Source organism: Notolepis coatsorum (assembly GCF_963971535.1).
Source record: "Notolepis coatsorum genome assembly, chromosome: 13".
Lineage (NCBI taxonomy): Eukaryota > Metazoa > Chordata > Actinopteri > Aulopiformes > Paralepididae > Notolepis > Notolepis coatsorum.
The window spans coordinates 52,077,258-52,098,295 of record NC_140177.1 but is presented as its reverse complement, the minus strand read 5'-3'; the positions used below and the strand labels follow the sequence as shown (position 1 = coordinate 52,098,295).

The 21,038-nt window shown below is 46.8% G+C and overlaps 1 protein-coding gene across 1 annotated transcript in view; it reads left to right on the top strand.

Moving 5' to 3' along the window:
* sntg1 (syntrophin, gamma 1) overlaps nt 1–21,038 on the top strand; it is a gene marked incomplete at both ends in the record, with an annotated part of 83,751 nt that overhangs the window by 39,559 nt on the left and 23,154 nt on the right. The window contains 3 exons of the mRNA XM_084328121.1: nt 17,882–17,920; nt 19,086–19,202; nt 20,824–20,895. Coding sequence (XP_084184247.1) covers nt 17,882–17,920; nt 19,086–19,202; nt 20,824–20,895 — 228 coding nt within the window. The remainder of the gene's footprint in view (nt 1–17,881; nt 17,921–19,085; nt 19,203–20,823; nt 20,896–21,038) is intronic.

Here is a 21,038-nt window from a genome sequence, read left to right as displayed (position 1 = left end):
CCAGCGGTTCTCCATTCCCGCCTCCGTCGTGCATTTTGGTGCGGGGCTGCTGCCACTTTCGTGGTTGCCGACCCAGCCCAGGAGGCAGCCGATGGGTAGTTTGCCTCTCCGAGGAGCCGAGGCATCGGTGCCGTCGCTCCGGCGATGGCCTGATCTTGACTCTGGTTCCAGGGAATCGTCCGTTGTTGAACGGTCGGTTGTTTTGGGTCCGGAGGATTTGCGACGCAAACTTTTCGCGTCTGCCCGTTCACATCGCAAGATGGTGGCATGCAGGCGCGAACGGCCTGGGTTTGGGGAATTGCTGGAGACCAGCGAGGATGCGTCCGGCTCTGGATGTCCGATGGAAACTGAGGACTTCATGGAAGAGTCGGACGGATTCTTGTTTGAAGGTCCTGTGGAGGCGAGTATCCCTCCTATCCAGGAAACCCCGGAGGGGGGAGAAATGGCTCCTTGGGACGCCTTGTTCGAAGATGTCGAGGAACCACCTCGGCCTCATCAGCAGGATGCCCTGCTATCAGCCACATCAGACTGTGGCTCCTCAATGGGTCGAAGCCTGCTGCATGTGAGGGATGCGGGTTCGGTGGAGGAAGGTCAGCAGGGGGAACTGCGGGCTTTGTTTCCCGAGCTCATGGCGGTAGCTGCCGCTGCAAATGGCGTGCCGCTGCCGCTGCCATTGCCTGCTCCTGTCCCTGACGATCTCATAGGTCATCTCTGGCAGCGTCGCCCGGTGAGAGGGGTGGATGTTGTCTACCCATTTTTCCCCTCAATGGGGGCCTATGTTCGTCAGGGTCAGGCGGTTTCTAACATCATGGGACTTGCCCCCGCCTACGTACCAGTTACGCGGGTGTCGGGGTTGGTCAAAGGTATGAGAGAGGGCGTGCCACGGCTTGATAGGCCGATGGCCGCTCTCCTCTGTTCGGATGTGGTGTGGGAACCATTATGCAAGCCGGTTCTCCATGGAAGATCGGCTAGGCGATTGGCATATTGGGGTGACCAGTCATTTATCGCTGGTACACAATCGCTGGCTGCGGCTTCTAACATCGCCCACCTGGCTAGATTTGTATCGGGGATAATGACGGGCGGCATGGATCTGACTGAGGTAAAATGCGATCAGATCACCCAGGCGGCAGGAGCTGTCCTGCACCTTACCCAGGTGCTGGCCATAGCCTCGGGGAAGACGCGCGCCCTGGCCACCCTGATCCAGCGCCACCTTTGGCTGGAGCAGGCTCGAGTGCCGGAGAAGAAGAGAACCCCTCTTCTGACGGCCAGCCTCTCCGATGCTGGACTGTTCGGGAAGGCCCTGCAGCTGATGACCTCAACGTGCAGAGAGATGGCAGAGGAGAGATCCGTTCTCCAACCCCATTTTCCGCCTCCCGTCCTTGCCGGTGGAGTCGGAAGGCTTCCACGACGTCGAGCTCCCTCCGCCGTGCCTACCACTGCCTCCGCCGCCGCTGCTGGCCCCTCCAAGAAGGCCAGGAGAAGAGACGGCGCTTCTGCTACAAATAGGAGCCGTGTACAGGGTTTCCCCCCGTCATAGCAATGTTGCTATGGCGACGCCTTCCGTGAGTTAAAGATCTTTACGTAAGGTTGTGGTGTTAAGGTGTCGAGTTAAAGCGTAGGGCTTACGGGTCTGCTACGCTCGATTTATGTGTAAACTTGAGTCAGTTGGTCACGTGACTCACAGTTGACATGTCTTTTTCATAACTACGACTCATGTGGGAAGGCTTCTGGGAAAGTTCGGTCTTTACTCTTTGACTAAAGGAGTGACTGGATGTAAAAACATGTAAACGGTTTTTTACTCCCAGCTGTGCAGTTGGGTTCATACGGGTGATGCTTCTTCTTTATTATTATAAAGAGTTGGATGAATCTATATGAATTGGAAATGGGGGACCCTGATGGAAACAAGACTAACGTCTTTCTCAGGTCTGCATCCCCTTAACAATTGTGTGTATTGAGCTGTACTGTATTGTACCCATTCTGCAATCTGTTGAATAAAGTTTTCATTCATTCATTCATGGAGTTGGTTGCATCCCGCCCCTCTTGTCGTTCCCCTGGGTGCCTTGGGGATTCAATAAGATGGTCTACATAGCCTATTATTGATGTGGATATGCCCGACGCACACATAGTGCTAGCTCGGGATGTTCTGCTGGACATTAAGCAACTGACTGGCTTGGTTGCTTGGGGTTAAAACAGCGTTTTTATAAAGCAATTGGGATGGGGGTTTTCCTCTTCCGACGACCTGTGTGGTTGTCGACGGGTTCTCGTTCATATCAGGGGATGATAACGGAATGGATCTGGACATATGTAGAAGGGTCTCACGCCCTGGGGGTGGGCCACCGGGCGCGGTTCGCACCGAACGTCTGAGTGGCGCCTTCTTTTCATGTTTAAGATCAACACACTCTCCTGGAGTTGGCATGTCGGCGTGGTTAGGGCACAGGACTGGTTCTGGTCACGCTGGTCCGGATCAGTTAAACCCGTTGTCCGCCGGGGATGCAGATCTGCTGTTCTGGTACCCTGAGGGACTTGGGCTTTTTTTCAGGGGGAAAAATGCTAGGTCGGTCCGGGTGTCGCAGGGTTAAGCGCTATGGAACCCTTGTTGGGTGCATTGTATTCTACACTGTCGTAATGGCTTACGGCCGTGCCAACCTGTACACGCCCGATCTCGTCGGATCTCGGCCGCCACGCAGGTTGGTCTTGGTTAGTACTTGGTTGGGTGACCTCCTGGGAATACCAAGTACGGGGTGTTGGGGCTGGTTTTCCATTCTTGCGCTCTTCTCTTACGCATGGCGAAGAGGGGCCTGTTGGAGTGGTCTTTGACCTCCTCGGGGGACCCTGTGCTCCCCGTATCACCGGGCCCGGTCCGAAGTAATGTTTTCGTTGACCCGTAGGCCCGGGATAACCCTGTTGGAAACTGGAACACGGGTACTGCGGCAGTGCCGCAGGTATGTTTTGGAGTTTTTTCCTGAGGGGTTATGGGACCAACCACCGCATAGGGTAACGACTAGGTGGTTGGTTTTCTGGTGTGTTGGAGCAGTGGCAACTCCCGGGTTAACCGGTTGAGGGTGCCCCTGCACGTTCATGACGTCTGCCAATCGTGTCAGCCTTCTCTGCCTCGACCCCTCTGGGTGGGGTTTTTTAAATGGAGGCTTGGTCATGCAACAACGCCAGCATGCGCCCCTTCCGCCGGGGCGGCTGTGTTCAGCTGTCCCCTCTGGCGCCTGTCTCGTCCGCAGTCTCCAGGCTCGGGTAACCAGCCTGTTGCCTGGTTTTTCCCCGGTGCGCTGCCTGCTTCCGTTGGTTAACCTTTTTTGTGTGCTTACGGCCATGCTGACTGCCTGTTCTGCAGGGTCAGTGTGCCAGGCGGTGTACTATTGGGGGGACAGGGCCCGCTCGGCTGAGGGGCCTTTGTTCGAATACGCTGGCGATGTGGGGGGCGGGGTCACTAAGTGCCCACCTGGTGGGGTCTTGATGCTGGCATCATGGACTTCTCCGGGCCCCCGTTCCAGGGGGTCCAGTCCCTTTGGTGGGTCTGGGCCTTCCTTCGTGCTCCGCTGCTACGGCCTTGCCACGGGGTTGGGTTTGCCCTTGACCCCGTGTTTCTGGGGTCAGTAACGAGGTTGTTCCCTCCGTTCGTTCCCGGGTGGCATGCGGGTTGTGCGTGTGTGTAGTCGTGGGGTCAGGCCACGGTCTGCTCACCCTGTGCGTTGAGTTGCTTGAGTGCCTCTTCGCACGGTCGGGTCCGTCGCCCTCCCGGGAAACCTCTAATAGGGGGGGTGCCCTCCATTAGGGGGGGTCGGGGGGGCTCAGCCCTCCCTGTTCTGATGGTCGTGGGGGGCTTTCAGCTGGGTGTATTTGTCGGCCGGTGGCTCCGCTCGGCCTCCCTATGTGCATGAGTGATGCCGAGCGGATCCCCTAATGATACAGAACGTTAGGTTATGACTATAACCAAGTTCTGTTAATTAGGGGTGACGCTCGGCATCCGACGCCGCTGCAGCCCTTGACCTCACCTTGTGGTGAAAGCTTGGGAAGGAGGAGAGCAGGTTATTCTCTTCGGTTCAAATAACAAACTCAGAAAGACCGACGGCTTCTCGGTTACAGTGGGTGACAATATTATCACAAGGAAAGATGAAATTACCTACCTGGGTTCCATCCTAGAGGCTAATCTTTCCTGTGACAAAATGGCATCCAATGTAATAAAAAAAGTCAACCAACGAACGCGATTCTTGTACCGGATCTCCTCTCTGGTAAACAAGAATACCCTGAAGACTCTAGCAGGAGCACTCATTCAAGGGTACTACGACTATGCTTGCACCTCATGGTACCAAAGCACCTCAAAGGCACTAAAAAACAAATTACAAACATCTCAAAACAAGCTAGTCAGACTACTACTTGACCTGACTCCTAGAACCCACCTCACCCCTGCCCACTTTGACAACCTAGGATGGCTTAGAGTAGACGACAGAGTACAGCAACTTGCAATGGGCCTGGTCTACAAGATACACTACGCGACCAAGGTACCCATGTACATGTCAAAATACTTCCCAAAGGTCAGTGAATACCACGATCACAACACCAGAGGGAGCTCCACAAATCATGTAAAACCCAGATTCGGATCAAACAAGGGACTAAACACGTTTCGCAATTATGCCACATCAATGTGGAACGCCCTGCCTAAAGCTGTAAAGGAATGTGAATCACTACCCACCTTCAAAAACACTCTCAAAAAACACCTACGTGAGACTGCAATTCGAAACTGGCCCCTACAAATGTCCTAACCTAGTTGTACAGTAAATGACCAAGTAAGGCTTTGTCAATATTCCAATGTACAGTGTAAAATGTGTGTGTGTCCCCTTCCCAACCCCCCCCCCCCCCCCCCCACCTCCAATGTACAGCCCTCACCCAACCCACCCAACCCCACCCCACCCAACCAACCTCCTCCAATGTACAGTTTCTATGCCAAATGTATATACACTCCTTTTCTGGACACTTTTGTATCACAAACAGTACTGTATTTGCAAATCTGATATGTCATAAATGTATAGATGTAGCAGTACTGTCTATCTGTATGTCATGTATGTCATATATGTTATGATGAATTGAAAATGGGGGACCCTGATGTAAACAAGACGAAAGTCTTTCTCTGGTCTGCATCCCCTTAACAATTGTATGTATTGAGCTGTACTGTACTGTACCCATTCTGCAATCTGTTAATAAACTTTTCAATCAATCAAAAACCACACACCTGCTTATGAAGGTAAGCTAACGAGGGGTGTGGTCAGACGAATACTGGTATTAAAGGTACATTTGTGGAATTTATTCAGTGCGCGTGCACGTACGCGAGGGAGTGCATGAGTGATGCCGAGCGTCACCCCTAATTAACAGAACTTGGTTATAGTCATAACCTAACGGTATGTTGACATAAAATCACCCAAAATGTTTGAGCTGTTGTTGTTGTGAAAATTATGAGTAAAGCCCTTTGATCTCTATCCTCCTGGATATCAACAAAATCAAGCCATTTCACATATCCAATCTGCTTCCTCTGAAATATCTCATAATATGCACGGGTTACTCTGATTGGCCCATCAGTCATATGTAGCTGCTCTGATTGGCCCATCAGTCAATCCCACTACGTCTGATTGGCCCATCAGTCACATCTAGGACACGGGGCTTAACAGTCAATTGGTGTCTAGTGAACAGAAGGCCACGCCCCTCAGCCTACTGAGAGTTGGCTGTGCTCAGAGAGGGTGACCTAAAACACTTATAACAAATCAAATGATGCACCTGAAGCTGAACAAATTATACTCATGACATTAACTCATTGACTGCCGGGGATTAGCCGGGCCCCGTTCTAGCACTGCCACGCTTTAAAAGATAGGAGTGCGTCACCTTGTTTGTAGAGATATAACTATATTCTATATTATAGCTATGGATACAATACTATGGCCCATTTGACATCACCTATCTATCGTTCAATATGTGAAAAAGAATGAATTTCTTCATCCATACGTTCCCGTGTTATACCGTGGTGAATATAAGTATGGTTATAGCGTGGTCTGGGGTAATTCTCGAAGGGCTGAGTAATACGTCTTATACGTAAATTCTACTATAAACGTTGCCGTTTCTTGCCTGTACACGCTATTCTTCCTAAATCAAATCTATATCATAGGTATTATGTTTCATCATGAATGCATGAAAGGGGGGGGGGGGGGGTCATTTCTGATTATTTGATTGCCAGTAACGGCATTCGTATTGAACACTAAAAACACTCATCAGCCCGATCGGTATAAAAGCATTGCACGATGATCAAGCTAAAATGTACGTCAGATAGTCCTTACCTGTGATCGGGAGTATTCCAAAAATAATATTCCAATTGTTTGATCGCCATCTGGTACATCCGATGTCCATTTGGTCCACGACATAACCCACCACAATATATGGATCGGGATATTTGACACGCTTCATTGCAACCGAGAGAACCGCTCCACTCGCCTGACAAAGAAAAGTGAGCCCGGAGACATTTGGCCGTTACACAGGCCAAGATACAAGGTTACAAAGGGTGCTCGATACCGCCGTCTAGCTGGATGTGGCCGGTATTGCACTTTGGCGATCTCATACTCATTCCCTATGGTAACACCAAGGTCCCTGGATGAATAATGAATAAAAATATCGGAAAAAAGGAAAAACGATCAAATAACGAGTATACTCGTTGTTGGCGTTCAAGCGTTGGCTCCCAATAACGAGTAAACTCGTTGTTGGTGGGAATGAGTTAACATTCCACAACAAGCAATTATAACTGAATTAAAACATCATTGTACTGGATCTTTAAAGCGGAATGTGGGCATAATCAGACAGATGTGCCCTCTCTGATGCACTTTACTGAGCTCTGTGCTCTGCTCTTGGCATAACGCTTCACCACCTGTCCTTGGCTTGCACCATACAACCAAAGTAGACCTATGTCAGTTCAACGAAAAATGCTATTTAATTGGATGAGACTTTAAAATTGAAAATTTGCCTAAAAGTACATACCCAAGTAAATGGAAGATTGCTCCACTTCTACAAGGTCAATTAGCATGTTCTTGGTATCTAGGGACATCTATGGTCAGAAATATTGTGTCCGTTACTATGCTTGAGTAAATTGTAATAAACCAAAGGAGAATATCAATTATTATTATAATCTTTTTTTTCCATCTTTGACGGTGAAAAAATTCATTCAACACCTTCTTGAGATCACGTGTACAAAAAAATCTAAGCAAATGAATAAATGGGCAGATTTTAAATACAGTTTTTTTTGTAGATACAGTACAACATTTTGGCATCCGGACACATGCAATTTTAAATATGAATATAGAATATCAGGCCTATAAAGGACCTTATTATGGCCACCTCATACATCTATGGATCGGGCCAAATCTCCTCTTTCCAATGGCAGAGTTCAATCTGGATTTAGTACCACCAGGCGCCTGTAACAGGGCAGCAAAGATTGTGAATGAAATCTACTGTAAGTTACTTTCTTGTAATGTAATTTTTCATCTGATTGAGATGCGTATTTTTTCTTTTCTTTTCTAGACATTCACAGAAAGGTAAAGAAACAAACTACGTTCTATTTTATGGCAACAACGTTCAGGTTTGTTCCCCCTGTGAGACATAATTACGAAAATAACGTAAAAAGATTTGACAGGGACTGGCATGAGCTGGGTAGTGTAGTTTTATGAAATTAGAAAGCCCATCGAAAGCCCTGGGTCTCCTCTTTCATAGGACTACAAACATGGATGACGGCATAATTTCCTCGCTTCTATATCCTCCGGTTTCCGACTCAATGCGCTGAGGTTTCTATAAATTCATATTTAGCTAATAACGCTTAATATCATTGGTAAACAAACATAGTGCTGAAAATATACACTTTGACTGCTGTTTTGATAGGGTTAGGGTCTTTACTTTAAAAACGCTACATGAATTAATACGGACTGTATTAATCTATTCATGACGTGAAATAAATCTCGGCCCGTCAGGCTTAAGGGGTTAAATACTACAGTATGTTCCAAAGTTGTCATCACCACAGAATATAATCTAAAGGCTTCAAAATAATACTCGTTACTCAATTATGCACCTCAGAAACTCTTACTGATTCCATCTCTCAAGTGTTCAGCTCTCACCCAGTCTCAGTCAAAATCCTTATCTCGTAAGTGGTGCCTCATTTTATTTACTAATTACAGGTGGAAGGTGTTTCTCCTGGTTAGCTTACCCTCTTTTGGAAATAGATTCCCAAACCATAGGCATAGATTGGGTCATTTTACACTACACTTGAAATCTAATTTGAGCCTGTTTCTATTTTAAGCCACCCTTTGCCTCGATCCAGACCCTGAATCGCCAGCTGCTAGTCCCCCCTACCTTTAAGTTATTCTACGTAATGCAATTCAGTCTGATTGTCAGGCAAAAGCCACCCTCCCGAGAGGCAAAACCGCCACCCACATACACCACTCGGCCTGGAGGTGGCAAAGGGCACTCCAACAGCCAGAGACCTGAGGCTCACAGCTTTGTAATTATATAGTGGCCATTGGCCCGGTTGCATGTGAGAGGGCTTGTGTGAGACTCCAGGGGATCAGGCAAGCCTGACTAATTTGTAATGAACTAAACGAGGGTCACACAGTATAACACATGACTCATTGTGAGAATAGTGTGAAAAATTTAATGGGTACCGTATTACTGGGTCCAGCCTTGGCCTTTTAACAAGGTGTATGAGGTAATTAGGATATGCAGATTTCGAAAGAAAGGACACATCTCTGAAAGTATAGAGATAGTCTTGAAGGGGAACAACGGTCATTAAAAATATATATATATATTATTAAGGGGGTACTACAACTACAACGAAAAAAGCCTGCACTGTGCTCATGCCTGCGCAGTCAGAGAGAACACGCTTCAAACCCTTGTGGGGAGAGAGCGCCATAACCGGAATCTCGCCAGGCAGCTCAATGAGGAAATTAATGGATCATCAATAACAAAGCCGAGTACCAATTACTGGAAGAGGAATGCTTGTAAGCTAGGACAGGTATAACTTACATTTCTAAGTTTGGTCGTTTTCCTGTAGCCCTCGACTTTGTGAGCTTACTCTCTGGAAAGCGTGAGTGGTGCAGGCAGAGGGCTGTGTGGTTGGAGTACACAGGCTACATCAGATGAACGGTGCAGGCAGAGGGCTGTGTGGTTGGAGTACACAGGCTACATCAGATGAACGGTGCAGGCAGAGGGCTGTGTGGTTGGAGTACACAGGCTACATCAGATGAATGGCGAAGGCAGAGGGCTGTGTGGTTGGTGTAGACAGGCTACATCAGATGAACGGTGAAGGCAGAGGGCTGTGTGGTTGGTGTAGACAGGCTACATCAGATGAACGGTGAAGGCAGAGGGCTGTGGTTGGTGTAGACAGGCTACATCAGATGAACGGTGAAGGCAGAGGGCTGTGTGGTTGGTGTAGACAGGCTACATCAGATGAACGGTACAGGCAGAGGGCTGTGTGGTTGGTGTAATGGTGTAGACAGGCTACATCAGATGAACGGTGAAGGCAGAGGGCTGTGTGGTTGGTGTAGACAGGCTACATCAGATGAACGGTACAGGCAGAGGGCTGTGTGGTTGGTGTAATGGTGTAGACAGGCTACATCAGATGAACGGTACAGGCAGAGGGCTGTGTGGTTGGTGTAGACAGGCTACATCAGATGAACGGTGCAGGCAGAGGGCTGTATGGTTGGAGTATGCAGGCTACATCAGATGAACGGTGAAGGCAGAGGACTGTGGTTGGTGTACACAGGCTACTGTACATCAGATGCACGGTGCAGGCAGAGGGCTGTGTGGTTGGTGTATGCAGGCTATACCAAACAGACAAGCGGTGATCTCTTCAATTTGGCTGATTTGCTTTTTGTTTACAAGTCAGATTCAGAAGTTACGCTCACCAGTGTTGTCGAGGGTTGAGTGAGAGTAGTAGCATCGGTGATATTGGAAAACGTAATTTTTTAAAACCAGCCCTGCTGCACTAATGTCCTGACTTCCGTTTGGTGATAAACTCACAAAATCAATGGGCACTGCAAAATGAACAAACTCAGAAATGTAAGATATACCTGCCCTAGTTTAGAAGCTTTTCATCCTCCAGAAAATGGTACTCTGCCTATTGTTGAGTATGTCGTTTTAAAGTTTTAATTCGCTGTCATTTCGTGCTCCATTAATTTCCTCATTGAGCAAGATTACTTTGACACTCTCCCCAAAAGGCTTTGAAGCGTGTTCTCGATGAATGCGCAGGCATGAGTACAGTGTGGGATTTATTTTTTTCCCAAAAATGGCCATTGTTCCCTTTGAGTCTTACATAAATGGCTTAAATGTTAATGTTAATTCTTACCTCTTAAGTCCGACATCACATCATAAATCAATCTCCCCAGACTGTATGACATAATTTGCGTTTTTTTTTCTTCAAATTTAGCCAAGAGTAAAGACCCTAATCCTGTCAAAACAGCAGTCAGTCATCATAGTGTATATTTCAACATATGTTCCCAATACACTGGAATACATTCCATGAGATCCATAGATGTCCCTAGATACCAAGAACATGCAAATGGACCTTGTAGAAGTGGAGCAATCTTCCATTTACTTGATGTATTTTTAGGCGGGTTAACAGGTAAAGAGTAAAACCTTTTGGACAGTCGCGTTTTGGTTTGAAGCTGAACAAACCCAATGTCACCTGTGCAAGAACGATTACAACCCACATCACGTCTTGGCTGTACCCTCTGTAACTAAACATCTTGTTCTCTCTCTCTCTCTCTCTCTCTCTCTCTCTCTCTCTCTCTCTCTCTCTCTCTCTCTCTCTCTCTCTCTCTCTCTCTCTCTCTCTCTCTCTCTCTCTCTCTCTCTCTCTCTCTCTCTCTCTCTCTCTCTCTCTCTCTCTCTCTCTCTCTCTCTCTCTCTCTCTCTCTCTCTCTCTCTCTCTCTCTCTCTCTCTCAGCTGTGGTCTAAAATTGGGGGGTTGTGGCCTTCACGGGAAGACAGGAGCCAGCGTGGAGGGGTTTAATTCTTGAAATAGTTGATAGTATGCTGTGGATTAGGAGTGGCTGATACCCCCCCCCCCCCATGCTGCTATGATGCCTGAATTTCCCCAAGGGGATCAATAAAGGAATATCTTATCTTATCAACCAGAGTGGATAAATGAATTAACATTACAAAAAAAATTAAGTAACCAAGAGATTTGAACTGGGGACGATATGCTCCACAGGCAGCGCACTAACCAGTTGAGCTAAACGGGGTGTCTTGAACTGCTCCTGACTAATCCATCATTTACACTTTTCATGTGCCAATTGCGGTTGTCATCCAGTATTGGCATTAATAAATCAGATATCATGCTATTATGTCATGTTCTACAGTAGGAATTACTACTATGATACCCATTAAAACAAGTAATTTGAATAATAGAAGCATACTTTGCTGGAACGATTAATTTCAAACGTATACAGCGTGTGTGCGTGTATTCTTTTGTGTGCGCTCTCGCGCTGACTCGTTAAGCATGTACAAAGGTCTCATGACCATATAAAATATCGCTGGAGCGGGCTGTACATGAAAACCAGCCCGTCCAGTAGGTGCTTTAAGCACTGGTCCCGGCAGGCAAGAAACAATACAAATGCGTTTTCAAAAGGTAAATGACATTTATTATACTATAAAGGCAACAGAAGGGAAATGAAACCCACAACAAATAACAAACAGGGAAAAAGGTAGGGGAGGACAAACAAGGTAAATACACTAAGGCAACTCAAGCCAAGATAGACAAACCTTGAAGCTACTGTACTATGTAGCCGTGTGAACATCAAAGAGCACACGGTTCCATACACAATGTGCAGCAAAGGCTGGCACAATCATCAGTCCATCAGGTGTATGGCAATAGGGCTAACTGCATATACATACTTGCCCACACACAGTGGTAAGAAAAATAAGAGGCTAATACAATATATGGATATATATATATATCCACACGCAGTGGCAAACAAAGGCAACCTCATACACAGTGGTCACTGGAAAGTGACACAATGAGGCGCCTGGATGTGTGTCATCTTCCAGGCTATATCCCACTCATCCCAACTGACTGCCCGCAGGTGCACTCAGCAGGTGCAATCAGCCCAATCAGTGAGACGAGTGGCATCTGGGAAGGGGAGAAAGAAAAAGGAATGAATACAAGATGACACACATCACATACAAACAGGGCTTGACATTAACTTTTTGGCTCACTAGCCACTGTGGCTAGTGGTTTTCCAAAGTCACTAGCCACTCAGCATTTTCACCAGCCAAAAATCACCACACTAAATAATTTTTTCATCAATACGTTCCCATTTTATAGCGTGATGATGAATAGGTTTAAAATCAAAATGCATATGATCGGTATCATGTTCCACCATGAATGCATGAAAGGGGGGGGGGGGGGGCGGGGGACGTTGTTTCTGATTATTGATTACCAATAACGGCATTCGTTATTGTAGCATCATACACTGATGTGTCATGATGTCATGATGTCATGTATGTTGTGTATGTCATAAATGTCACTATAAATTGAAAATGGGGGACCCTGATGTAAACAAGACAAACGTCTTTCTCTGGTCTGCATCCCCTTAACAATTGTGTGTATTGAGCCGTACTGTATTGTACCCATTCTGCAATCTGTTAAATAAAGTTTTCAGGTCAGGTGTTAACACTATGATCGCCGGGGACGAGTTAAGACGTCATTCCTAGCCATGCTCATTCTGCCGAAGATGTCTTTGATGTCAATATTTCCAAAATCTGTCATCGAAATCATATTTCCTTTCTGGAGCCCTGAGATGTACTGGTGAGCTCCACTCAACTGTCTAACGGTTCGAGAGCGCCATCTGGTGGCCGATCGGCAGATCGGCCAAGAGGGAGGGGCGCGCCAAACAGGAAGTGCTCATCCATATGTGCTCCGGGCACTCGCGATCGGTAGCCGGACTCCATCTCAACACACTGGATGATCAATCGCTCGCCCTAACTCAATAAACAACGTTATTTGGACGTATATAGTATTATACAACCTGGAAATGGTTCATCAGGATCAACATCCCATAATCGAAAACGGTCTACTCCACGCTGATCGTCCAACGGCGCGATGAACATACGGTAAGATTCAGCGTTATTTTCTAACGTATTCCATATAAACTGCTATGATGAACATATGACCCACTCTGGATGAATCATCTAACGCTGCCCACGGAATTATAAACGATCCCCCGCCCATCCGGTCATCATCAGATCATACATAGATCATTCTAGAAGTACGTCCAGTTGAAATCGCACAGATTCCTACCAAACTGTATTTGATCATCAATATAATGCATTTAGGGCTATAAATCACGTTCTGAAGAAAGCTGCAGAAAACGATAAAAACATACTTATACTTTAGACCATATTTTAGTATGAATATGTGAATGAAAAAGTTTAACGTTGCTACACCCTGAACAATACATATAGGACATTGAATGGGCCATAATAATGGCAATGTAGCAATAGAATTAAAAAAGTTATAGCCCTGCAAAGAAGGGGAACTTCTCCATAGACAAATAGAGCTGGCGAGGGATGGTAAATTATGAACGGACCGTCGTATGGAGGTTTCAAGGGGTCCCGGTGGGCATCGTGACTGCAGACTTGTAGGGACATGCGACCGGGGAAGGCCGTGCTGTGAGGTCGGGACCGGCGTGAATACCTTAGCCTTCTCCAGAAGTGCTGTCCGCTGCTGGGCTGCACACCAGGGGGCAGTAATGTTAGGAATGAAATCCCCTGGCACCCGCAGAGGCTGACCGTAAACCAGCTCAGCCGAGGAGGTCTGAAGGTCTTCCTTGGGGGCCGTCCTGAGACCAAGCATGACCCACGGGAGCCGGTCGACCCAGCCGCTGTCAGTAAGGCTGGCCCGAAGTGCTGCTTTCATTGAGCGGTGAAAGCGCTCGCATAACCCATTGGCCTGCGGGTGGTATGACGTAGTCCGGTGTAGCTTCACGCCCAGGCTCTTGGCGACCGTGTTCCAGAGCTCGGACGTGAACTGTGGGCCCCGGTCTGAAGAGAGGTCGGCTGGAGTGCCAAACCGGGCGACCCAGGTTCCAATAAAGGCTCTGGCCTCCTCGGCGGACGTCGTGCCTGACAGTGGAACTGCCTCTGGCCAACGGGTAGTCCTGTCTACCATAGTAAAGAGGTAACTGAAGCCGTGTGAGGGGGGCAGGGGGCCCACTAGGTCAACGTTCACGTGGTCGAACCTCCTTTCAGGTACAGGGAAGTGCTGCAGGGGGGCCTTGGTGTGACGGTACACTTTAGCGCGCTGGCACTCCAAACAGGAGTCAGCCCAGTCTCTTACATCTTTTCTAAGCCCAGGCCAGACAAACTTGGCGGACACTAGCCTCTGCGTAGGTTTCTTTCCCGGGTGGGAGAGGCCGTGAACAGCGTCATAAACACGCCGCCTCCATCCTGTGGGAACGATGGGGCGGGCCTGCCCCATAGAGACATCACACAGGAGTGTGGTGCCAGCGCTGTCAAAAACCACATCCTCTAACCGCAGGCTTGAGGTGGCTGACCTGAAATCTTGCACTTCAGGGTCGGTAGCCTGGTCCGCCGCCATACCGGTGTAATCCAGCCCCAAGTGGATGGCGCCCACTACAGCCCGTGAGAGGCAGTCTGCGACAAGGTTTGCTTTACCTGCCACATGTTGAATGTCAGTAGTGAACTCTGAGACATTGAGAGCTGTCGCTGTTGACGGGCGGACCATGGCTCAGACACCTTGGCCATGGCGAACGTCAGCGGCTTGTGATCCACGAAGGCCGTGAACTGGCAGGCCTCCAGCAGGAAACAAAAATGGCGGATGGCAAGGTAGAGGCCGAGGAGCTCCCGATCGAAGGTGCTATACCTCCGCTCGCTGGGGCTTAACTGGCGGCTGAAAAAAACGAGCGGCTGGCAAGCCCCGCCTACCCACTGTTCAAACACTGCGCCCACGGCAAAATCTGAGGCGTCGGTGGTGATGGAGATTGGGGCCTTAAAGGAAGGATATGCCAGCATGGTGGCGTTGTCTAGGGCAGCCTTGGCATCCAGAAAAGCTTTGTCTCTCTCTGTAGACCAGTCGACAGCATGTTTTGGCGCTTTACCCCTAAGGGCCTCATACAACGGCCGCATAATCCGAGCCGCCTGGGGAATAAAGCGGTGATAAAAGTTGATCATTCCGAGAAACTCCTGCAGTGACCTAACCGTGGGCGGCCGGGGAAAATTCATCACCGCTTCCACCTTCATGGGAAGAGGGACCGCTCCCTCTTTAGTGACTCTGTGCCCCAGGAAGTCAATGGTCGACCGCCCAAACTGGCATTTGGCCGGGTTGATTATCAGTCCATGCTCATTTAGCCGCTCAAAAAGCATCCTGAGGTGGGACATGTGCTCAGCCTTAGAGGCGCTGGCTATGAGGATATCATCCAAGTATACAAAAATAAAATCCAAGTCTCATAGCACAGAGTCCATAAGGCGCTGGAACGTCTGGAACACCCGCCTCCCGGCTTGGGGACAATGTGGAGGGGGGAGGCCCATGGGCTGTCGGAGCGACGGACAATGCCGAGGCGTTCCATGTTCTCGAACTCTGCCTTGGCAATGCTGAGCTCCGGGCATAGACCGGAGGGCCGGTCGTGGCGATATGATGTTCCACTCCATGCTTGGCTGTAGATGATGAGAACGTGGGCCGCGTGAGGCCAGGTAACTCGGCGAGAAGGTGTTGAAACTCATCTGCGGCGGAGAGCATGCTAGAGAGTCTGATGGAGTCTGCACCCCCAAGCGCACCAGCATAAGAGCAGAACGTAATGGCATCAATTAAGCGGCAATTTTTAACATCCAGTAACAGTCCATAATCACACAAAAAATCAGCGCCTAGAAGAGGGACGGCTACATTAGCTGTGATAAAGTCCCAGCCAAACCGTTGGCCACTAAAACACATTTCGACATACCTGGTGCCGTATGTGCGGATGGGGGTGCCGTTGGCGGCCTCCATGGGGGGTCCGTGTCCGCCGGATAGGATGTCCACTCTAGAAGCCGGCAAGACGCTCCTCTGCGCGCCCGTGTCGCACATGAAACGCCGCCCGGAGATGGTGTCCTGGACAAACAGTAGCCTGCCAGCCTGACCGACGCTCATGGCCACTAACGAGCGCCGCCCCGGGCATTTCCCGGCCCACTGAAGCTGCACGGCGGGCGGCACTGCTTGGCTTTAGGTCCAAACCGTGCATGATAAAAACACAGCCCTGCGTCCGCGTCACGCTGCTGGCGAGGGGCTGTCGCTGCGGCGGTGAAGTTCCAGTCTCCCGGCGGTGAAACAAAGGCTTGGGTTGGGAAAACTGCCGCTGCACAGTGCTGTTGACCAGCCAAAAAAAACGTATCAGCCTCCTCGGCCAGAGCGAGGCAATCGTCTATAGTGGTGTTGGCCAGAGCGGCCCGAACCGGAGAAGGCAGCTGACGCAGGAAAAGTTGCATGAAAAGGAAATCAGGCTTGTGCTCTCCCAATAAATCCAGCATCCTATCCATGAGCTCCGATGGCTTGCTATCACCGAGCCCTTGCAAAGAAAACAACCGGCTGGCCCGCTCGGTATCGGAAAGTTCGAATGTCTTTAACAGATGAGACTTGATCGTGAGATATTTATCTCGAGCCGGAGGGTTCTTGAGGAGGCTCACCACTCTGCTAGCTGTCGAACTTCCCAGGGCTGACACCACATAATAATATCTTGTGGTATCCGAGGTAATCTCACGCAGCTCGAACTGTGCCTCCGTTTGCGCAAACCATGCCGAGGCTGACGACTCCCAGAACTCAGGTAATTTAAGTGAAACTGCGTTCGTAGACATGTTGCCGCGGAAGCGTCTTCAAAACGTATAACAGGGTCACCAATGTAGAAATCGTCGGAAAGGAGAGACGCACAATTTCTATCTTGCGACAACACCAAGTAGTGTGTCGTTTATTATCTCCTTAGCACAAGTGACAGCTGTCAGATCTATGCCGTGCTAAACTCTGACAGCTCCTCGTCACCAAAACCTTTTATGAATGACATTCCACCAGCGCGTCTTCTCTAAGCCCAACCCCATTAAAGTGACAGTGCCCCATCAATACATCAAAACAATCTAATGGTGAATTATGTCCATAGCACCCACTACACGCCCACTGATGATGTCACGGTTCGCGAGGAAAACCCAACTATTTTTCGGTGCCAGCTGAGCACCGATTTGTCACGTTCTGAACCAATTAATCCCGGTCTGAACGTGCCAGCCGGTGCGAGATTACGTTCGGGAACCGGCTCCAACACGGAGCCTGACCGGTGTGAAAGCCTTAACAGAGGAGAACCTTTGGAACCTCAGCTCATTGATATCTATCCCATTGTCACTATTTGCATACATTGAATAAATTACGTAGTTTTAATGCATCTCCTTCGTTACCACATTTACATTTACAATTTACATTTAGTCATTTAGCTGACGCTTTTATCCAAAGCGACTTACAAGTTCTGCACGACAAGTCATCAGGAAGGGCACAACTCTATCAGCTGAGTAACAATGTTCATCAAAGTGTTGAATGCTACAGTGTAGGTTAGTATATTAGGACAAGTGCATCCTAAGGTTAGTTAGGGTTAGATTATTTTTATTTTATTTCTTTCATTTCCACGACGGGGAACACGTTGGAAACCGAGGTTTGTGTAGTTGTTTATGTTTCCTTGGAAAACATGTCAGCTGGACTGCCTTCAGGGGTCTTACAAATGTTTTGAAGTCTACACTGTTGTATGAAGCTGTTTCGTGGGAGGGAAAGGGCGTTGTATATTAACAAATTTTCTGTTGTTATTGTTGTTGCATTTTACAGGTGAAGAAGATAAACAGAAATTTTCCAGTTAATCAGCAGGTAAGACTGTGGGCTAAATCCACAAAGAATGGATTGCACGGAGCAAGTTGCACCCTTACTTACAATTCATTATGAAATGAAAATGGGGGACCCTGATGTAAACAAGACGAAAGTCTTTCTCTGGTCTGCATCCCAATTGTGTGTATTGAGCCGTACTGTATTGTACCCATTCTGCAATCTGTTAATAAAATTTTCATTCAATCAATCACCGTGCAGATTGATTGATTGAATGAACATTTTATTAGCAGATTGCAGAATGGGTACAATACAGTACGGCTCAATACACACAATTGGGATGCAGACCAGAGAAAGACTTTCGTCTTGTTTACATCAGGGTCCCCCATTTTCATTTCATAATGAATTGTAAGTAAGGGTGCAACTTGCTCCGTGCAATCCATTCTTTGTGGATTTATCCAATATCTTTATACTGAACTTCTGCTGCCTCTGCTCTTCTTTCCTCCTCTGTTTCGAGTGGAAACTCTAGCACTGTGATGCCGCCCATCAGTTTTGATTAAAGGGAGTTTTGATATACGGAGATAGCATCCTTGCCGTCTTTAATGAAAGCCTTGATACAGTAGTTCCTCTCCAGGTGTTAGTTTTGTCCATGAAACAGAATGTTAAACTAACCAGGTAAATCAGTCGAAGAAAAGGAATTTGACTGCATCTCATAATAACTTGCAAGAGAGAGAGAACATTTGCATCATAAAGGCCCGGCCACAGAGAAATCATTATCGAGCGAGTGCCCTTGCTCAGTTCTCTGTCAATCTTTTATCATTTTTTCTTTTCGGCCCGGATACTGAATTTCATGATTTTTTAAATATAATTAATTCAACAGTCCCTCCCATATGACAAAGCATGAAGTCATTTGACGGCTCGTCTTGTATCGTCGTAGCAATTAAACCGCATTACAAGTGACTTGCTTGTCCTGAATCTTTCACTCAGTTGCTTTTGTCATCCATCAAAATGTCCACACGGAAATGCAAGCAAACATTTTACTGCTTGCTTACTATCCTCTTTGTAGATGTGTAAGAGTCTCTCTGCGTCTCTCTCTTTCTACTCTCTTACTTTCTTTGGCCTTTTGCTTTTTTGCCTTTCAACTTCACCCTTGATTTAATAACCTTCGATCTGTCCTATGTTCCCCGTCTCTCTTTTCGATGGTTGATAGATCATCTACATGGGCTGGGCAGACGAGAAGGAGCAGGACTCCATTCACGACCGGATGTATTCACCAAAGTTTCTCGCTTTGAGGGGCTCTGCACTCTTCAAGTTCTCAGCACCGCCTGTAGGTTTCCACTTTATTCTTTTTTAATACTAATGTTGTAGCAATACATTCATATATTTTCAATCATATATATTTATATATATGGTCCTGCTCTAGAGCTGTGGTTATATCCTGTCAAGCAGCCCTGAATGTATATATCGTTTGAGAAGAATATTGTTGCTAGGGGAACAGCTTGGGCCCAAGTTTTATATTTGTATTTTATTTATTTATAGACGATGTGCATTTACATTAATCATTGTCACATGAAAATATGTTTGCACCAGATTTAGCAGAACCTAATTTCCATCTGTAGTCTATAAATCTATTCCCTGTCAGCTATTGTATTAGCAAACACTGCAACCCGGAAATAAACATGAGAACCACTGGTCTATAATGTATTTGTTGTATATAAAATGGCTAGAGGAACTATACAGGGTAATCTACAGTTTTGGCAAATAATAATAAGGAATTAATAAAGAATGTTTTGTTAACTAAGTTCATTGTTTCATTATAAGTCTGACAATAAAGAGAGCAGGTAGTTATGAATTAGTAAATTATGATCTGATGATGAGTAAAAAGGGTGGGATTAAATAACTATACTTCTTCCCACTCCTTTAAAAAAAATCTGTTAGATTTATTCTAGTTTTTCTTTTAATATATTTATGATTTGAATGGCTTAAGGCTATATCTGTACTTGTTGTTTGTTTGTTGTTGCATATTTGAAATAAACTTCAATCAATCAATAATGTCATAGGGGAAATAACAGTGGAGAAAGTCACTCTTGTATATTATCTCATTGGAATAGTAATGAATAAATAAATAGTGAAATTATTCAAAAAGAAAATATCTGGGTAGCCCTGGAACCCCTCAAGAAACCCTGGGGTTCCTCATTGAGAACCATTATTCTAGCAATGGGGCAGTATTGTTTACTGACAGAATGTTGTCCTACTGGCTAACGGTGGAGTTTCACCAAACCATTTGTCCTCTATTGATCTTTACCTCGATTGATGATGATCATAAAATCTGTGTTTACATTTTTGCCAGCCATGAAAGTGATTGTGACATAAGGGAGAAGCTATTGATTAGAGATAGGAAGTGATTGATAGATAAAGACTGTACCACTGAATGTGCCTGTGACTAATGTACTGGTAGGTCGCATAGGAATATGGGATGACAAATATATTTTTCATATAGAAACAGATATACATGTCCGTATAAATAAAATATATTAAGTGGGATATTAAAAAAAGAAATTAAGGAACACTCTGTTATGGAGTTGTTGGAAGTTGGATTTTTTTCACTTTTGACAGAGCTAGGCTATCTGCTTCCATTCCATGAGCTAAGCTAGTTTAGCATGCACCTGGACCTCTCTGGGACTACTGGACACTGAAACTCATCAATCTTCTTGTCTGACTGATGGCAAATACGTGTATTTCCCAAAATGTTGGAAGTTAAACTTCAGCCATAATTTGTCCTCAAAAGAAAATGTAAGAGACAGCCATCTGGATCAGTAGATATAGCAGCTCAATTATTAGAAGCAGCACTTCCCTTTTCAAATGATTTTTAACGTACAATAGAACATCTCGTGAAAATGTCTGAATGCACTAATTGAGAGACTAAAGTGAAATGTAAAATATTTTAGGTGACAACATGGGACTGGACCAGAGCGGAGAAGAGCTTCACTGTGTATGAGATCATGTCCAAGGTTTTAAAGGTAAGAATTAATTCATGCCTGAAGCATTCCTGAAACATTAAGGGATATCTCAAGTGCCTCAAGAGTGTGCCTTGGGAAACATAAAGAACAATGGAAAATGTATTTGAAGATGTTTTATGCAATGCTATCCAATCCCACAGAAA